The 20,488-nt window shown below is 37.8% G+C and overlaps 1 protein-coding gene across 11 annotated transcripts in view; it reads left to right on the top strand.

Annotated features, from left to right (window-relative positions):
• The window catches only part of CSNK1G1 (casein kinase 1 gamma 1), a 205,215-nt gene that overhangs the window by 62,538 nt on the left and 122,189 nt on the right, over positions 1-20,488 (top strand). For 9 of the 11 annotated variants that reach the window (XM_058541801.1, XM_058541804.1, XM_058541810.1 and 6 more), the window contains one exon: positions 14,600-15,000. The exons of the other annotated variants lie outside the window; for them this stretch is intronic. In XM_058541801.1, the coding sequence (XP_058397784.1) occupies positions 14,820-15,000 (181 nt within the window). In that variant the 5' untranslated portion in view covers positions 14,600-14,819. The remainder of the gene's footprint in view (positions 1-14,599; positions 15,001-20,488) is intronic. 11 annotated transcript variants of the gene reach the window in all.

The following is a 20,488-nucleotide window of genomic DNA, read 5'->3' as shown; positions in this document are numbered from 1 at the left end:
CTGCTGACTTTGGGCTTTGTTTGTTCTTCTTTTGCTAGTTCTGTTAGGTGTAATTTGAAGTTGCTTATTTGGGCTTTTTCTTGTTTGTTAAGGTGGGCTTGTATCGGTATGAGTTTCCCTCTCAGGACCACTTTTGCTGCATCCCATATGGTTTTGTATGGCCTATTTTCATTTTCGTTTGTTTCCAGATAGTTTTTGAATTCTCCTTTAATTTCGTCAGTGATCCATTGGTTGCTCAGTAGCATGTTGTTTAATCTCCACATTTTTGTCACTTTCCCAGTTTTTTTTTTGTGGTTGATTTCCAGTTTCATAGCATTATGGTCTGAAAAGATGCTTGTTATGATTTCAATCTTCTTAAATTTATTGAGGCTTGCTTTGTTTCCCAGCAATGGTCTGTCCTTGAGAATGTTCCATGCGTGCTTGAGAAGAATGTGTAGTCAGCTGTTTTTGGATGGAGTGCTCTGTATATGTCTACTAGGTCCATCTCATCCAGTTTTTCATTTAAGTCTACTATTTCTTTATTGACTTTTTGTCTGGATGATCTATCCATTGATGTAAGTGGGGTATTAAGATCCCCTACTATTATTGTGTTGTTGTTAATGTCTCCTTTTAGGTTTGTTAATAGTTGCTTTATGTACATTGGTGCTCCTATGTTGGGTGCATATATATTTATAAGTGATGTGTCTTCTTGGTGGAGTGTCCCTTTTATCTTGATATATTTCCCTCCTTTGTCTCTCTTAACCTGTTTTATCTTGAAGTCTACTTTGTCTGATATGAATATGGCAACAGCTGCTTGCTTTTGTTTGCCATTAGCTTGGAGTATTGTCTTCCATCCTTTCACTCTGAGCCTGTGCTTGTCTTTAGAGCTGAGATGTGTTTCCTGGAGGCAGCATATTGTTGGGTCTTGCTTTTTAATCCATCCTGCCTCTCTGTATCTTTTGATTGGAGAGTTCAATCCATTCACATTTAGGGTTATTATTGATATATGAGGGCTTAATGTTGCTGTTTTGTCACTTATTTTCCGGTTCTTTTGCATTTCCTTTGTTTCTTGTCTCATTTGTTTTGGACTGCCAATTCAGTTTGATTGTTCTGTCTTATGACTCTTCTAGTTTTCTCTTTGTTTATCATATGTGATTTTGTTTTATTTATTTGTTTAGTGGTTACCTTGAGGTTTGTGTAAAAAATCTTGTGTATGAGATAGTCTATTATCTGATGGCCTCCTATTTCCTTATACTAAGTCAATTCAATCACTTTCCTCTTCCCCTTCTAAGTCATTCTCATTATACCTTATTCTATCTTGTGTTGTGGGTGTGTGTTTACAGTGATGAGGTTAAATTTATTTTTGGTGAATTCCTTCCTTTGATGTTTGATTTTGATATTTAAGTGGTTGCTAACCTATTCCGGTAAAGATCTACTATTTTTCTGAGTTTGTCTACCTATTTTTCTCCTTACTCCAAGCTTTGTATTCCTCTTATTTTTCTCAGGCCTGAGGGCCTTCTTGAGTATTTCTTGTAGTGGGGGTCTCGTGGCCATGAACTCCCTTAGCTTTTGTTTTTCTGGGAAAGTTACTATTTCTCCATCATATTTGAAGGATATTTTTGCTGGATAGAGTATTCTTGGCTGAAAGTTTTTGTCTTTCAGTATTTTGAAAATATCATTCCAGTCTCTCCTAGCCTGTAAATTTTCTGTTGAGAAATCCACTGAGAGCCTGATGGGAGTTTCTTTATACGTTATTTTTTGTTTTTGTCTAGCTGCCCTTAATATTGTTTCTTTGTCATTGACTTTGGCCAGACTTACCACTAGATGTCGTGGAGTGGGCCTTTGCCTGTTGACGTATTTAGGTGATCTGTTGGCTTCGCTTACTGGTATTTCCTGCTCCTTCCCCAGATTTGGGAAGTTCTCAGCTATTATTTCCTTGAATAGGCTCTCTGTTGCTCTTTCCCTCTCTTCTCCCTCAGGAATACCTATAATTCTTATGTTACATTTCCTAATAGAGTCAGATATTTCTCAGAGACTTTCTTCATTTCTTTTTAGTCTTAGTTCTCTCTCCTCTTCCATCTGGAGCATATCTGTATTCCTATCCTTTATAATGATAATTCTTTCCTCCATATTGTCAGCTCTGTTCTTTAAAGATTCCAGATTCTCCTTTATCCCCTCCATTGTGTTCTTCATATCCATCAGCACTGATTGGTTTTTCTTTATGATTTCAATCTCTTTTGTGAAGAAGCTCCTCATTTCATTGACTCATATTTCGTTGTTTTTTTATGATAGCTATTTTGAAATCTCTGTCGTTTAGGTTATGGATTTCTGTGTCTTCAGGGTTGGTTTCTGGGTGCTTGTCATTTTCCTTATGGTCTTGTGATTTCATGTACCTTTGCATTGTGATTCTTGTATTGGCTTTGTTTTTCCTCATCCTGGAAACATCTGGTTGCAATTTCCACCTGCCGCCACTGTGTTGGGGTAGAGGGCTGTGTAATCTAAGCCCTCTGCGCTCTGCTCTGGCTGTTCGCTGCAATCCACCAGTCGCTTGGTCTGGTCTGGTCGGCTGAGCTGCAGGGTCCGGCTTGCGGGAAGGGGGGGGCTCTCTCTTTTGCCCGCTGGGTCTCTGGCGTGGGGGGCTTCTTGTTTGCCCCTTGTTATCCCCTCTCCTGGGGTGCTCAGATGTTGATGGTACCCTGTAGCAGTTCTGAGTCCTCTGTGTGGGAGTTTCCCACTGGCTGAGAGAGCTGGAAAAACTACGGTTTCCCCGCAGAGGGCCGCCCCTCCCCCATCTCTGGGAGCCTGGAGGACCGGGATTGCTGATCTGAGTTCTCCTTACCTCTCCCTACGTCCTCCGGGGACCCAGCACATTCCACTCTCAGATGTGCGCCAGTGTAGATCTTTCCGATCTTGTTTTTCGCTGTCTAGGTTTCCGTTGTTGGTCTGTGACTGTCCTTTTGTTGTATCTTATCGGGGGAAGAGTTTACGGGAAAGCTTACTCCGCCATGATGCTGACGTCACTTCAGTGTATTGTAGTTTTGAGCATAGAGTTTTTACAAATGTTTTATAAAATATGTTTGTAAGTACTTTTAGTTTCTTGGTGCAATTTTAGATGGAATTATTATTTTAATTAAGAGATTTTATTTTTGCATTTTTAGGAGCAGTTTTAGGTTTCAGAAAAATTGAACAGAAAGTGCAGAGAGTTACCACATACTCCCTCACAACTCCTCCTCCCCTTATTTTCCCCTAATGATAGGCATTTCCTCCTTGCATTCGTGTGGTACTTATGTTTAGTTGATATTGGTCAATATTGATATATTATTATCAACTAAAGTCCATAGTTTACATTAGGGTCTGCTCCTTGTGTTCTATATTCTATGGGTTTTGACAAGCACATAATGACGCGTATCTACCATTACAGTATCATACACAGTAGCTTCACTGCCCTAAAAATTCCGTGTTCCACCTCTTCATCCCTCTCTCCCATCTCTGCCTGAATCTCTAGCAACCACTCGTCTTTTTACTGTCTCCATAGTTTTTCCTTTTCCAGAATTTATATAGTTGGCATCATATAGTATATAGCCTTTTCAGATGAGCTTCCTTCACTTAGCAATATGTATTTAAGGTTCCTCTATGTCTTTTTGTGTCTTGATACCTCATTTCTTTTCACGCTGAATAATATTCCATTGCATGACGATACCACAGTTTATTTGTCCATTCACCTATTAAAGGACATCTTGGTTGCTTCCAGTTTTTGATGATTTCAAATAAAGCTGCTATAAACATTCACGTGAAGGTTTTGTGTGGACTTAAGTTGTCAGTTCGTTTGAATAAATACCAAGGATTGCTCGATCATATGGTAAGAGTATGTTTACTTTTGTAAGAAACTGCCAAACTGTCATCCAAAGTGGCTTACCATTTTACATTCCCACCAGCAGTGAACGAGAATTCCTGTTGTTCTACATCCTCACCAGCATTTGGTGTTGTTAGTGTTTTGGGTTTTCACCATTCCTAATAGTTAGTTGTGTTTTGGTATCTCATTTTAATTTGCAGTTCCCGAACGGCATATGATGTTGAGCATCTTTTCATATGCTTTTTTATGATTTGTATATCTTTGGTGAGGTATCTAGTTGATCAACTCTTACACATTGGGCGAGGAAAAAACCCACATCGAAATGGGTAGGAAAGGCTGAGACACACTCTTTCCATAAGCACTATCACCAGTACAGCGACATACAATCAAGAGGGAACTCACAACTCTCAGCTTCTCCCTGAGGAGTGAAGGGTTTGGACTCAACATCTAGTGCTCCAACGTTTAAGACTTCCATCTGATGAATCAGCCCCCGAAACACCTAGTTCTGAAAGCCAGTGGAGCTTGTGTCCATGGGACCCTGAAGATTATAGTAAACAAAGAAATAGTTCTTAACTGGCCTTCAAGGACTTGCCATGGCTATCCCCCCAGGGCTCAGTGCAGAGGCTAAAGACAGAAATGCCCATCTCCCTGTCTTTCCCTGAAAGAGGACTATTTGCATACTTTAAAAGCAGCTGCTTGAGGGTCAGGCTTCTAATTTAGCACACATCTAGGGACAGACCACAATTCATGGAGACCTGAGAGGCTGGCAGGTGCCATTTCCACATTCTCCCTCTGGCCCTCTCCATGTCACCAGTGGTTCCTTGGACCGAGCTTGTACATTCACTTGATGCTCTGGCATTTGTAGATGCTGCCCAGAGGCTGCACCCCTTGATTGCCTGGCTCTGGTGGCCAGCAGGGCTTGTGTTTGCAGGTCCCACAGAACTGTAACAAACAAAGAAACAGTTCTTAGCTGACTAACCCTCCCGCCCGCCACGCCCCGGCTCAGTGCAGAGGGAGCTGACTGCAAAGCCCTATTCCCAGTTTCTCCTGGAAATTTGCTGCTGTCTGAGGGTCTGGCTTTCAGTCAGCCTGCATCTGGGTGCTGACTGAGATCCTCTTTGGAACATTGATGGGTCTTGGCACATCCTCCATTACTGGGAGCCACTGAGAACAAAGAATGCAGCTGGGACAATCACAAAGATATGAGAGACAACTAAGAGCTAGGGCTTGGCTGGACAATAAGTTTCATCTCCTACAGGAGACTACTCCATCAAGAGTGGGAGAAGTGGCTGTTTTATCTAATGCACAGAAACCATTACAGAGAATCAAGGAAAATGAAGAAGCAGAGGAATGTTTTCCAAACCAAAGAATAAGATAAAACTCGAGAAACAGACCTTAATGAAACAGAGATAAGTGATTTACCTGGTGAAGAGTTCAAAATAATGGTCATAAAGATGCTCACCAAGGTCAGAATTCCTTTAGAATTGGAGAGAGAGAGTTTTTCAGACAAGCAAAAACTGATGGAGTTCACCACCACTAGACCAACCTTAGCCTTACAAGAAGTGTTAAAGGGACTTGTTCAAGTGGAAACTAAAGAGTGCTAATAAGTAATAGGAATACATATGAAACTATAACTCTCACTGGTAACAGTAAATATATAGTTAAGTTCAGAATACTCTGATGTTGTAATGGTGGTGGGTAAATCACTTGTAAATCTAGTATAAAGGTTAAAAGAGAAACATAGTAAAAATAACTATACAATAATTTATTAATGGATACACAAGGTAAAAAGATGTAAATTGTGGCATCAAAAACATAAAATGTGGAAGGGAAAGAGTAAAATCACAGAGCTTTAGTATGCATTTTAACTTAAGTTGTTATTGGCTTAAAATAGACTGTTATAAATATAAGATGTTTTATGTAAGCTTCATTGCAACCACAAAGCTAAACCTATAATAGATACACGAAAGATAAAGAGAAAGGAATCTAGGCATACACTAAAGAAAATCAAGTCACAAAGGAAGAGACAAAGAGAACAAGAAAGGAACGAAGGAATTACAGAAAAGCCAGAAAACAGTTAACAAAATAGTAATGGTCCATACCTATCAATAATTACTTTCAGTATAAATGAACTAAATTCTCCAATCAAAAGACATAGACATAGAGTGGCTTAATGGATAAAAAGACAAGACACAACTGTGTGCTGCCTGCAAAAGATGCCTCTGGGGCCAGCCCAGTGGCACAGCGGTTAAGTGCGCGCACTCCTCTTCAGCGGCCCCGAGTTTGTAGGTTCAGATCCTGGGTGTGCACTGACACACCGCTTGTCAAGCCATACTGTGGTGGCGTCCCATATAAAGTAGAGAAAGATGGGCACGGATGTTAGCCTAGGGCTGATCTTCCTCAGCACAAAAGAGGAGGATTGGCATCAGATGTTAGCTCAGGGCTGGTCTTCCTCAGGAAAAAAAAAAAAAAGATAGTTCTGCCTACAAGAGAGACACACACACACTGAAAGTGAAGAGATAGAAAAAGATATTCCATGCAAATGGACACTGAAAGAAAGCAGTGGTAATAATACTTAAATCAGACAAAACAGACTTTAAAACAAAGACTCTAATGAGAGACAACATGATTATGTAATAATGTCAGTCTAACAAGAGGATATAACCTTTGTAAACATTTATACAAAACAATGTAGGAGCACCTAAACATATAAAGTAAATATTAACAGACCTGAAGGGAGAAATAGCAACACAATAATAGTAGGGGACTTCAGTACCTCACTTGCAATAATGGATAGATCATCCAAACAGAAAATCAGTAACAAAACATTGAACTTAAAGTACACATTAGACCAGATGGACTTAATGGACGTTTAAAAAATGTTCCATGCAACAGAAGCAGAATACACGTTCTTTTTAATAGCACACAGAACATTCTTCAGGATAGATCCTATGTTAGGCCACAAAACAAGTCTTAATAAATTTAAGGAGATGGGAGTTATAGCAAGCATTTTTTCCAACCACAGTGGGATGAAACAGAAATCAATTACAAGAAGAAAACTGGAAAATTCAGAAATATGTAGAGATAAAACAACATGCTCCTGAACAACCAGTGGGTCACAGAAGAAATCAACATAGTATTGGAAGTGCTAGCCAGGGCAATTAGGCAAAAAAAAGAAATAAAAGGCTTCCAAATTGGAAAGGAAGAAGTAAAACTGTCAGTATTTGCAGGTGACATGATATATATAGAATAGCCTAAAGACACCCAAAAAACCATTAGAACTAATCAACCAATTCAGTAAAGTTTCAGGGTACAAGATCAATATACAAATCTGTTGCATTTCACCATCAGAAAGAAATTAAGAAAACAGTCACATTTACAGTTGCATCAAAAAGAAAAAAAATGCTTAGAAATAAATTTAATTAAGGAGGTGAAAGATCTGTACACTGAAAACTATAAGACATTGATGAAAGAAATTGAGACACAAATAAATCAAAAGATATTCCATGCTCATGGATTAGAATTAATATTAACATGTCTATACCACCCAAAGTGATCTACAGATTCAGTGCAATCTCCATCAAAATTTCAATGGCATTTTTCACAGAAATAGGAAAAACAATCCTAAAATTTGTATGGAACCACCAAAGACCCCAAATAGAGAAAGCAATCTTGAGAAAGAACAGCAAAGTTGGAGGCTTCACAATTGCTGATTTCAAACTGTAATGCAAAGTTATGGTAATCAAAACAGTATGGTATTGGCATAAGAACAGACACACAGATGAATGGAATAGAATAGGGATCCCAGAAATGAATCTATGCATATATGTCAGTTAATTTACAGCAAAGGAGCCAAGAATATACTGTTAAAAGCAAAATTCAACTGACTAAATTTGAAGATGATTGGTTTTGTTAAACGATTCATGAATTGGGCAGCATCTCATCTGGCAAGCATGGAGATACTTTGAGGAGTTACACAACGTGGAAGAGTTGTATAGTAACGAGACGGGGACAAGAAAAGAAAGTCCAAGGGAAAAAAATGAAAGTTCATTGGAGGAATGTAAAAGTTCAGGTAACAACAGCTTCTGATTGGCTGAGCTGTAGCATTTTCCATTTGCTGGGCTTGTTGCTAGACAAGAAGGAAGTCTTCCTTTCTTCTGCTATAGTAGTAAAGTAGTCGTACTTCCTGTTTGGAAGTGCAAGGTACTTCTCTTCCTGTTGGGGTCTGTAACTGACAACTTCCCATTTGGGGTAATTGATGAAGAATGGTAGGGCATGACAGCTTCCTCTACAGGCCTTCTTGACTCCAATTTTAGTTGAGGTTTCCTTGAACAATACAACAGAGAAAGGATAGTCTCTTCAATAAATGGTGATGGGAAAACTGGACTCCTGTCTTATACCGTACACAAAAACCAACTCACAATGGATTACAGACTTCAGCGAAATACCTGAAACCATAAAACTCCTAGAAAAAAATATATAGGGTAAGCGCCTTGACATTGGTCTTAGCAATGACTTTTTGGATTTGACATCAAAAGCAAAGGCAACAAAAGCAAAAATAAACAAAGGGGGACTACATCAAACTAAAAAGCTTCTGCACAGCAAATGGAACCATCAATAAATGAGAAGACAGCCTACAGAATGGGAGAAAATATTTGCGTATCATATATCTCCTCAGGAGTTAATATCTAAAATATATAAATAACTCATACAACTCAGTGGGAAAAAAACAATCCGATTAAAAAATGGACAGAGGAACTGAATAGACATTTTTCCAAAGAAGACATACAAGTGGCCACAAGTACATGAAAAGGTGCTCGACATCACTAATCATCAGGGAAATGTAAGTCAAATCCACAATGAGGTATCACCTCACACCTATTAGAATGGCTGTCATCAAAAAGATGAGATAGGGCCGGCCCGTGGCTTAGCGGTTAAGTGCGCTCGCTCCGCTGCTGGCGGCCCGGGTTCGGACCCCGGGCGCGCACCGACGCACTGCTTCTCCGGCCATGCTGAAGCCGTGTCCCACATACAGCAACTGGAAGGATGTGCATCTGTGACATACAACTATCTACTGGGGCTTTGGGGGAAAAAAATAAATAAATAAAATTTTAAAAAAAATGAGATAAGTGTTGGGAGGGTTGTGGAGAAAAGGGAACCCTTGTGTACTGTTGGTGGGAATGTAAATTGCTGCAGCCACTGTGGAAAACAGTATGGCGGTTCCTCAGAAAACTAAAAATAGAACTATGATATGATCCAGGAATTCCACTTCTGGGTATTTATCAAAAGGAAAGGAAATCACTACCTCGAAGAAATATCTGCACCCCCATGTTCTTTGCAGCATTATTTACAATAGCCAAGACATAGAAACAACCTATGTGTCCAACAACAGACAAATGAATAAACAAGATGTGTTATGTGTGTGTGTGTATATATACACACAATCATACCCGCTGGAATATTATTCATCCATGAAAAATGAAGGAAATCTTGCCATTTGCGACAACATGGCTGGGCCTTGAGGACATTATGCTAAGTGAAATAAGTCAGACTGAGACAAATTCTGTATGATCGATCTCACTTCTATGTGGAATCTGAAAAAAAAAAACGAACTCGTAGAAACAGAGAACAGATTGGTGTTGCCAAAGGTGGGAGTGGGGAAGGGGGGCGAGAAATGGGTAAAGGTGGTTAAAAGGTACAAACTTCCAGTTATAAGATAATTAAGTCATGGGGATATAATGTACAGCATGATGACTATAGTTAACAATACTGTATCATATATTTGAAAGTTGATAAAAGAGTAGATCTTAAAAGTTCTCATTACAAGAAAAAAAATTGTAGCTATGTTTGGTGATGGATGTTAATTAAATTTATTCTGGTAATCATTTCACAATATATACCAATGTCTAATCATTATGTTGTACACCTTAACATAATACAATATTATATATCAATTATATATCAATAAAACTGGAAAAAATGATTGTCACATGGGAATAGACTGAACAGTGAGGATTGGGGTGGTAAGAATGGAAACATTAATAATTGGAATTTGTGGAAAAGAGAAACAGTAATAGTACCAGAATCTGTGAACATTGTTTTTCCTTTTAATAATACTCCCATAATGTATTTTGGCTAAAATAAATCAATTTTGATCATTTGTTAGGTTAATTAAAGTGAAGTTCTTATTGTGTCCTTTTTTTAAAGCTAAAACGAGTTTATGGGTCTTTTATTTTTATATAAATTGTCCTATAATTTTTTTTATCGTCCTATAATTTTTGCTTTTTTAGCACACATGCACAAGCACATGCAGATATTATTTTTACTGAATGTTTACTGAATACCTTCTTTGGGTGTGATACTGCTCTTGAAATTTATTCTACATTCTGAACATTGGGTTAGGCTTTGATCTCATTCTTTAAGGAGCTTACAATGGGAATTTCAGATATTGTTGCAGATACTGTTTGTTGGCAACTCAACATAAGGGGAATTTTGCTGGGAACTCTGGGAAGAATTTTCATCCTCACCAAAAAACAGATACATGATGAGAAGGTCTTTTGCTATTGCCCTTTCGTTTCTGTTCTGGACACTGGTGTGGGAAGTGACACCCAAAGCTGAAACTTGTGAGCAAGAGCCTGCAAGCATTAGGATCAAAGCCAACATGTGGTAGATGAAGGAATGGTTGAAGAGAGCATCTGATCACCTTGGAGATTCTTTAAGTTAAACATACACTTACCATATGATCCAGCAGTCCTACACCTATAAACAGTTTCACCATAAGTTATATCAGAAGAGAGAGATTTAGAAGCCTGACAGTCTCTTGTCTTGACCATCAACAAAGGCCGAGCGTGTTTTGACTTTAAAATTTAAATATTTATGTGCCTCATTTTTGACAATACCAATATCTGAGAATCTGAAATAACAGACTGTCAATCAGTGATTTATTTTCACGTAACAGAGTCACAGCTGTAATTATTTAAATATTTTCTTTGATGGTTTTATAATATGACTTAATTTTTTTTTTAGATTTCCTGCAACTTCTCGAAATACTGTTACATAAAGCGATAAATTCACTTTAGTCATTTCATTCATGATAAAAGACCATAACTGTCTCTCCCACAAAGCATTCATTGCTGCCTTACAGAGAGTGACTTTGGGCCAGAGAAACTCTTAGTTTTGACCTATTTCTTTATATGTTGGCTCAGGGTGGCAGTTACAAGAAACATAAATTTCTCCCATTTCGATGTGATGAAATGCTATAAGATATCTTCTAGAGTGGTCTATGAAGGAAAACTTTCTATTGACCACTGCTGAGACATAGCCATATTCTTCAACTCTGACGTAAACCAGGCAGATGTGGCATTAGTTCCCTACCCACAGTTTGATGAAATGAATTTGTTGATTTTACTATTTGCAGTAACTCTTTAATATGCTAGAGAGCTCTTGTAATTTCGCAGTCAAGAAATACATGTGTATAAATTTCTTTTTATTCAGTAGCTAAGTGGGGCTTTATGATAGAGTGATGCCTTCTGGGCAGGATAAAACCAGTTCCTGAAATAAACTATAACTTTTGATTACAAAGAATATGTGGAGTGTCATACTTTTAAAAATGTCTTATCTTTCCTCTAATTCAGGTATGCTTAAATTGATAGAAACTACTAGAATTAGGCTTCTTAAGGAACTTGCTGATATGACTAAAAATCCAAATACGTATTCATCATAACGTTAACATGTTTAATAAATAAGTTACAAGTGACTGCCAAATAGTTTATTCACCAGAAAAATAAACGTCTATTTACTGCATTTATATAATTTCTCTCCTTTTTCCTTTTTTTTAACTATTAAAAAAGGAGAAATAATATAAGCATATAGTTTGTCTTTTACTGCTGTCCTTGGAAGCCATTTTTTTAAAAATAAGGTTAAAGTATAACTTAATGGTTACTTTGGGTGTTCTATTTGACCTGATTCTTGAGGTAGCTTTTTCATATGTTATCTGCTAGGAACTGTAAATAAACCATTTAATATCCTTGTGAAATGGAAATTCTAATTAGCTTATGTCTTAACACTAATGAATTTAGATGAAATTTAATCTGGTACATGGGAGTGGCAAATGGGTGGTATAGACAGTGATGCTCCAAGTGTTAATGATGAATTGGTTATAAAAGGTTTCCCAAAGAACCTAGGATATGAGTCAGGCCTTACATAAGACAGAAGAGTTAAGAGGCTGTTCTAGGTCTAAGGGCTAAAAATGGATGCTCCTTGTGTTTATGTAGTAGCTTCTTAATACATGAATTTAAATAGGGAGTTGATATTGCAGGGACTCAAATGACAAGCTAAAGAGTTTGTAATTGGGAAGTAGAAAATAGTTTTGAGCAGTGGGTGGTGATAAATAGGGTTTAAAAAAAATTAATCATTTTATTAGTTTGATTTCTTAAATGAGAGGTGCTGCTTAAAATAGTACTGAATATTATTCATCTTTCATAATTAGATTACACCCTGCTAATGTCCCGTGCATAGATTAGAAAATTGATATTTTTTTTGTGAGGAAGATCAGCCCTGAGGTAACATCCATGCTAATCCTCCTCTTTTTTTTGCTGAGGAAAACTGGCTCTGAGCTAACATCTATTGCCAATCCTCCTCCTTTTTTTTTCCCCCAAAGCCCCAGTAGATAGTTGTATGTCATAGTTGCACATCCTTCTAGTTGCTGTATGTGGGACGCAGCCTCAGCATGGCCAGAGAAGCGGTGCGTCGATGCGCGCCCAGGATCCGAACCCAGGCCGCCAGTAGCGGAGCGCTCACACTTAACCGCTAAGCGATGGGGCCGGCCCGAAAATTGATATTTTAAATGTGAGTTTTTGCCATGTTTCTGGGAGGTGAAGTGATTGTTCTGGTCTATAAGCAGGTGTTAAAAACATCCTTTTCCCAGCTGAATGTGATTTTTGGCTTTCTGCAAATTTCTAATCTGGCAAGTACTGTATGTTTTTCTGATACGTACACGCAAGTATACATAGATAATGAGGGCTGTGTTTGATTACTCCACCTAATGTTACATGAGTCTAAGTGCAATGGAGAAAGTTATTGACAAGCATTATAAAAATAACCTCCATCTGTTAAAAAACAGAGTAAAAGAGCAATAGACAAGGTAGTACAGATTTTCAAATCTTTTAAATGAAACTGTGATACTAGTGATAACTTATGAAAATGTGGGAGTTAGTTGAATGCTCAAAATTGTCTGGATAAGCTAAGATACATTCTTTTCCTGTCCTAAAAATTTATAAGGGAAGAAAGGATAGTCTGACGGTTTCTCATACGTAGACACACTCCCACCAGTTAATATGGGACTATCTAAATAAAACATCTTAAATTTTATTTCACTTTTCTTAGTAATATTGTTTGAGGGACTTTGGGTAAACAACAAAGATAATTGGAGGGTATTAGGTTGGAAATAAGAGAAAGAATAAGGAGAAATATGAATTCATAATGTTGATCATGTAGGAAATCCAGTAATTACTGACCTCTTCTCATCACCCTGATTTTTTTCCTTAACAGAATAAACATTATGAATGTAGGTGTAGTGTTTCCCAAATTCAGAGAAATGTATTGTATTGATTAACTTTGTGCAAGTTAGGCTTATACAGTTTTAATAATGCAGAGAAAACAGAAAAGATAAAAAACATTTCATTTTAACTACTATAATGAAGTAAACAGATTATATTCTCGGGTCATGTGCCCATTTGTAGTCAGCTCATGGGTTTGTGCCCGTCCCTGTAGTAGAGAATTAAAGGTGTCTGTCAGAAGCTTACAGTCTAGACATTTTTGCTTTATTATATGCATGCAATAAGCAGTTGTAAGTAATAGCTAAGCAGTTGTTCTAGTTCTCTTCTTCCTTAAAATTTTAAGGAAAATACTTAATGAAAGTGAAACATAAGAATGTATTTAGTATTTGGTTAGTGATAACAGAATATTTTTTGTTAAGGATATACACCTGGATTATTAAAAATAGTGTCAAAATTATCTCATTGTAAACTTTTGTCTTGGGCTTTGTCCTGAGTCAGGACACTGGAGAATTCCACTAGGGGTGAGTTTTTCTTTAAGATTTTTTGTTTCTCAGCTTTATTTTCACTTTGAGATTGTGCAGAGGATCTGCTTCAGACATTCTATCATTGTATACTCAGTCCACACTGAAAACTAGACCAAAAGTTGAGCTTTCCAAAGCTTTAGTCTAGGACTAGTTAGTGCCATTAGAGTTTTGGAAAGTCCTTCATAAAAGTAGTCTCTGTCAGTCAGTAACTTGTTTTGGATTGTGTGATTGCTGTCAGTGCTTGGTAAATGGTGGGGTGGAGGAGGGGGACAGTGAGTAGCCTCATTTCTGATAGATTCTATCCAAATTAAAAGGAAGAGCATTTAATTGTCCTCAGTTTATTTAACTTATGCTTAACCCCACCATATCTTTCTGTTAGCCAGTGATGAAAAAGCCAACAGATAGCTTTCTTTTGGGTCATCTGTACAGTACGAGAAGAAAGGATTTTATATTCAAGTCTTGTGTGTTCCCTTAGCTGCCATGATCTGCAGCCTACTGAGCTTATGTTACAAGATGAATAACTAGTCCAGATGGCTAAACTGCTGGAGGATATAAAACCAAAACCCATTTCAGGAAGATATCCACTTTGCTCATTTTTGGATAGGATCCACTCTAATTAGTGGTAACTTTTTCAGTTTGTTTTAAAATTTTCTTTTTAACTGTATGTTTTCTTGATTTTTACCTAGGTTACAAAATATCCTCCTGTGCTTGAGACCTACAGACTACGTGTCCTACAAGAACTAATGAATGGTTTTTCATCTTCTGGAGATACATTAGAAACATAAATATGGTGCCAAAACAACCCCTTACTCTTCTCTGACTACAGTTTATTTGGACATACTTTTGTATTGAAGAGAGGTATACAGACTGAGGCTACTTGTTGTGCAGAGGCTGTCGTGTAGGATCATGGACCATCCTAATAGGGAGAAGGATGAAAGACAACGAACAACTAAACCCATGGCACAAAGGAGTGCACACTGTTCCCGACCGTCTGGCTCCTCAACATCCTCTGGGGTTCTTATGGTGGGACCCAACTTCAGAGTTGGCAAGAAGATAGGGTGTGGGAACTTCGGAGAGCTCAGATTAGGTAAGAACTTGGTTACATGAGTGGCTTCCTCTAACAGAAGCAGCTATCATAAGCTTTGGTGCGTTTCAAGACAAGCAGTTTATAATTTTATGAGAAATTCTCTTAAGGAGGACCTGTTATAAGAACTAAAGAATTTGTGAAGGGGACTATAGTCATTATCAGTTTGAATTGTTATCCAAGGTTGATCTCTCTTTATGTGTGATAGGCTTTTAAATTTTCCACGAGTTCTGAGATTTTATGATGTAGGGAGATCTGCATACAGATATCAATAAAATGAAGATTCTGATTCGGTTGGTCTAAGAGGTAGAGGCCTAAATTCTGTCTTTTTAACAAATTCCCAGGTGATGTAGATGCTGTTGGTCCTTGAACCACACTTTTAGAAGGGAGTAAGGCCTTATTAAATTCAAACTCTACTTCTGATAAGGGAAGAGTAAATCCTTACTCAGTATTACCCAGACTTAGTCTGCAAGGATATATATCCTGTTTAGAGAGGCTTGCCAACTGATACTATGTTTGCATTTCTTTCTGAAAGTCCCAACATCAGGATTGAGCTAGAACTCCAGGGAGAAATTATACAACTTTATTTCTCAACCAAGGAAATGGATTTTTTATTTCAAGTATGAATTTATGAGTGAGATGATGAATAATGATAAAATCAACCAGTTTGAAGATGTGAAATTGGGAGGAAGTTACATTGGTTATTTATAAACTTTTTTATGGCCCTCCCTAGGTAAATGGAGAAGAGAAAATGAAAGATTATAGTAAAATGTTTGAAGTTGGACATCAGCTTAGAGAATGTGAAGAGGTCCCCTTTTAGGCTGAAGTGTTTTCTTTTTCTTAATAGCCATTGAGTCTATGGATTATTATGAAGATCCATTGTAAGAGACTTTGGCCCTTGGGAGTGTGGGAGTGTGGGAGCATAAGACGGTTATTGTTTGTTACCTCTGCTACTTCTGATGATTCTGCAAAAGAAGATGGAAAAAATCTTACCTTTAATCCCCCATAGAGAGATTCAGGGAAACATCACCACACTAGGTAGAGATCACTGGGTACAGAATTGAATTTAGGGATGCTGAGAATGTATTTATTTTTATCAGTGGAAGGCTGGCAGCCTGGGATTTTAATACCTGACTGAGATAATGAAAGGCTCTTTATATTTAGTGATGTGTTCATGTTCAGGTTATCAAAGCCAGCAAATGCTACTGAGAATAGGAGTAAGATGTGTAATTTCACACTGCTTGAGTTCCTTGGCAACTACTGAGTTGCTTTAGCAGCTGGTTTCGTGAATATTCAGTTATGTAATGTACTGACTTTGCTCTAACATCACGGTAGTACCTGAATTAAATAGGTTGTGACATAAACATCCGCAAAATTACTGCTGAGAGGCAGTTTATAATGCATATAAATTCATGCATTCCCAAAACATCATAAAATTGTTTAATTTCTATAAAAGTAAAGAAAAATCTTGGTGAGTGAAAACTGGAAATCTATTTTATTTAATTACTTAAGTCTAGATTTGTATTATATGATCTTTAAGTTTACATGGGAATGGAAAAATCCATTCAGTTAAAAGGATAAATTTGTAGCCCATGTATATTTTCGGAGTAGTAGAGTGTTTTTGTTTTATTTCCTCTCATGAATCTAGGATAATTTTGATAGTTCTCATTTTGACTTGTCTTATAGGCAGTAGAAAGAACTTGTCTTTCTTTTCCAGTGGTTTTATTCTTGTGTGCTTATCAGATTTTCATTAGCCATGGGGCCATATTGTTATGGCATTATAGCCAAGAATACTTTTTATCAACAGAAACCAGAAGAGGTACTTTCAGAATCAACTGAAGTCTTCCTAACAATAGGGTGTGCCATATACCCCATTCCATTGTTCTCTTGCTCTGATATTAGTACGTAGAAAATTGTGCAGACAGCAGAAGATATAAACTAGGAAATTCCAAACTCAAGGCAGGTGCAGATAGGCCTCCACTAAGGCTACTGCCTACAAGGTCATGCTTTCTTCTCCAAACTCATTTCTTTCTCTAGCCATACTGTCTTCTGTCTCTCATACAGGCAAGTGCATTTCTGCCTCAGAGCTTTTACACTTACACTTCCTTCTGCCTGCAGAATTTTTTCCCCAAATTTTGCTTAGCTGGAGCTTCTCATCCTTCATGCCTCAGCTTATATGTTACCATCTCAGGGAAACCTGTGACTTCTCCTCCACCTCCATTTAAAATAGCACATTTCTCCCCTAGCCACATTCTGTCCCATCAAACTGCTTTATTTTATATTCATTCTGTTGGTCACTATCTGAAATGATTTTATATATTTGTTTATCTGTTAATTGTCTCTCCTTACTTGAATATAAGCCCCTTGGAGGTCAGGGATTCTCTGTCTATTATTTACTGTTGTTATTTGTGGGATGGGTGGATGGATAGCCAGATGAATAGGAAGAGGGGAGAAAAGAAACATGGGCTCCTTTGGGCTCCTGGTGGGGGGTGGGGGTGGGGTGGGGTGATAGGTAGTGGCCTTAGTGTTTAGGTAGACCCCTGGATTCTAGACAGAGAACCAAAAAAATAATGTAATGATTAGTACATTTTGATTCTCTGCAGATCTGTTTCCACCCCATCATCCATTTAACAAACATTTCTTGAGTATTTACTATCTTGCTAGACTTTGGGAAAGATAAAAAGAGTAACAAGGTATAGTTTCTATCCTTAGTATTATTTGATTAAGAGTAGCACAAAACTTCCACTGGTGGGCCCAAGGAAAAAGGGCCCATCTCCAGCAGCAGGATGCACAAACACTAGGTGTTGTGAAAGTGCCTAGCATATTATCAGAGCATAATCCATGACTGGATTATGGGGTGTGAAGTAATAGATGAGGCTATTAGGTAGATTGGGACCTTTTTGTGAAGTGTTTGCATGGTATCAAAGCATTTTGACTTTACCTTGTAGGCAATGAAGTAGAATCATCAAGGGTTTTACAACAGAAGAGTGACATGATCTGGTTTGTATTCTAGAAAGATAATTCAGGTAGTTGTAAGATTAGATCAGATAGGAAAGAGATTAACATCTTGTGGATTTTGCTCCAGTTGTTGTACTTGTTACGTTGTATTATCTTATTCCATCTCTCTACCTCAAGATATGCTTGATGGTAGTACTTTGCTTTATTAATCTTCATGTTCTCAACTTCTTTTACTGTGTGTGGCATATAATGAGTACTTAAGAAATGTTTGTTTGGCTTTATAGTCCAGGTCAGAAATGGCTGGACCTGCCTTGGCTCTTAACTTTGAAAATGGCAGTGAGATGGAGAGGAAAGGATGAATTAGGGAGAAATTTCAGAAGTAGACTATAGGCAGAATTTGGTTACCAGTTATTTGAGGGGAGAGATCAAAGATGACTGAGTTTGCCAGCGTGAGGGGACCAAGTAAATGAGGAAACCTTTAATGGAGATGGAAAGTATAGGACCAGAGTAGGCAGTTGGGAAGGCAGATAGATAGAGTTTGTGAATATATTGACTTTGAGGAGTGTACAGCACATATGCAGAAATGTGAATATGAGACTTAAGTTTAGGCTTGAGACAGGGATTAAGAAATCGTCACCATATAGGTCTCAGTGAACATGCAATCATGGATGATGAGATGATGCCTGTGGAGCTTGTTATGAGTGGGAGAAGAGGGTGCATTTAAGGGATTCTCAAAGAGCAGAGCAGAGGTTGAAAGCCAAAAGAGGAGTTTCTAGAGAGGTGGGGTGTTAAGCAAAGCATTGCACCTTGACGTTAAGCAGGAGAAAGCTAATTAATTATTGCCTTTCGTCTTTCACTTCTGTTTATGTATTTCTGAGAAGTTTCCTTTTTTCCTCCCTTTTTTTTTAAATGAGTACGTGTATTTTGTAATGAGAAAAAAAAGCAAAACATATACTTTAAAGGAAAATTCTAAAAAAGAAAATAACATGCTTATTGCCAAAAATGTATTTAAAATTCTACTTTAGAAGTGTCTCAAGGGCCGGCCCCGTGGCTTAAAAAATAAGTGTTAATTTTTATTTAATTAACTTAATTTTCCAGAATTTTAAAATGTATATCAGGACATATTTTAGAAATGCAGGGGCCGGCCACGTGGCTTAGTGGTTAAGTGCGTGCGCTCCGATGCAGGCGGCCCAGGTTCGGATCCTGGGCGCGCACAGACGCACTGTTTCTCCAGCCATGCTGAGGCCGCGCCCCACGTACAGCAGCTAGAAGAATGCACAACTATGACATACAACTATCTACTGGGGCTTTGGGGGAAAAATAAATAAAAATTAAAAAAAAAAAAAAAAGACACCAAGATGAAGGCAAGCGGCAGACTGGGAGAAAATATTAAAAAAAAAAAAAAAGAAATGCAATTGCGTTGTGCTATAAACCTTCTTTTATCACTTTGTACAACATGAATTTTTCATCATTTCCACTTAAATATAGATTATTTTTTTCTTTCTTTCTTTTTTTTTTTTTTGGTGAGGAAGATTAGCCCTGAGCTAACATCCAATGCCAATCCTCCTCTTTTTGCTGAGGAAGATTAGCCCTGGGCTAACATCTGTGCCCATCTTCTTCTACTTTATATGGGAGGCCACCACAGTGTGACTTGGCAAGCGGTGCGTCTGTCTGCACCTGGGATCCGAACCCGTGAACCCCGAGCTGCCGAAGTGGAGCACATGAACTTAACCACTACGCCACCAGTCCGGCCCCCTAGATCATTCATTTTTAGTATCTGTAGTTATTCAGTAATTCATTTAGTCAGTCTTAATATACATATAAATTATTTGTTTTTTAATATTATGGATAATACTACACTGAACATCCTTGTAGACACTTGTAATGCATCCTTGTAGTCCAAACTTAGCTGATTATTTTCTTAGGATAAATCCTGGCAGTGTACTTTCTGAGTCAAAGTTTATACATACAGTCATGCGTCGCTTGATGGGGTATGTCCTGTGACATGCATCATTAGGCGATTTCGTTTTGCAATCATAGAGTGTACTTACACAAACCTAGATAGTATAGCCTACTACACACCTAAGCTTATGGGACCACTGTCATCTGGTGCAGTCTGTCGTTGACCGAAACATCATTATGAGGTGCACGGCATTTGTGATTTTGTTACACATTGTCAGTTTGCCCTCCAGAAAGATAGTTTCCATTTAGTGTGTGTGTGTGTGTGTGTGTGTGTGTGTGTGTGTGTGTGTGTGTGTGTGTGTGTGGTGGGCTTGTTTCCCTACCCCTTCAAAAACCTCGAATGTTATCAAGAATCTTTTTATCTATGCTAGTCTGATAGGGGAAAATGGTATCTTGTTAAATGTGTATGAGTTCATGGTTGAAGTTAAACATCTTTACACATTTATTTATATTCTTCTTTTAAGAGTTGCTTCTTTGTGGCCTTTGCCTATTTTTCAATGGAAATATTATTTTTATGGAGTCTTACCTATGTATATTACCTCAATAGAAAGGGGAATTTTGAAGATTTGGG

The sequence above is a fragment of the Diceros bicornis genome, chromosome 5 (genome assembly GCF_020826845.1).
Source record: "Diceros bicornis minor isolate mBicDic1 chromosome 5, mDicBic1.mat.cur, whole genome shotgun sequence".
Classification (NCBI taxonomy): domain Eukaryota; kingdom Metazoa; phylum Chordata; class Mammalia; order Perissodactyla; family Rhinocerotidae; genus Diceros; species Diceros bicornis.
The sequence above is the reverse complement of the archived record's forward strand: the minus strand, read 5'-3'. Positions and strand labels throughout refer to the sequence as shown.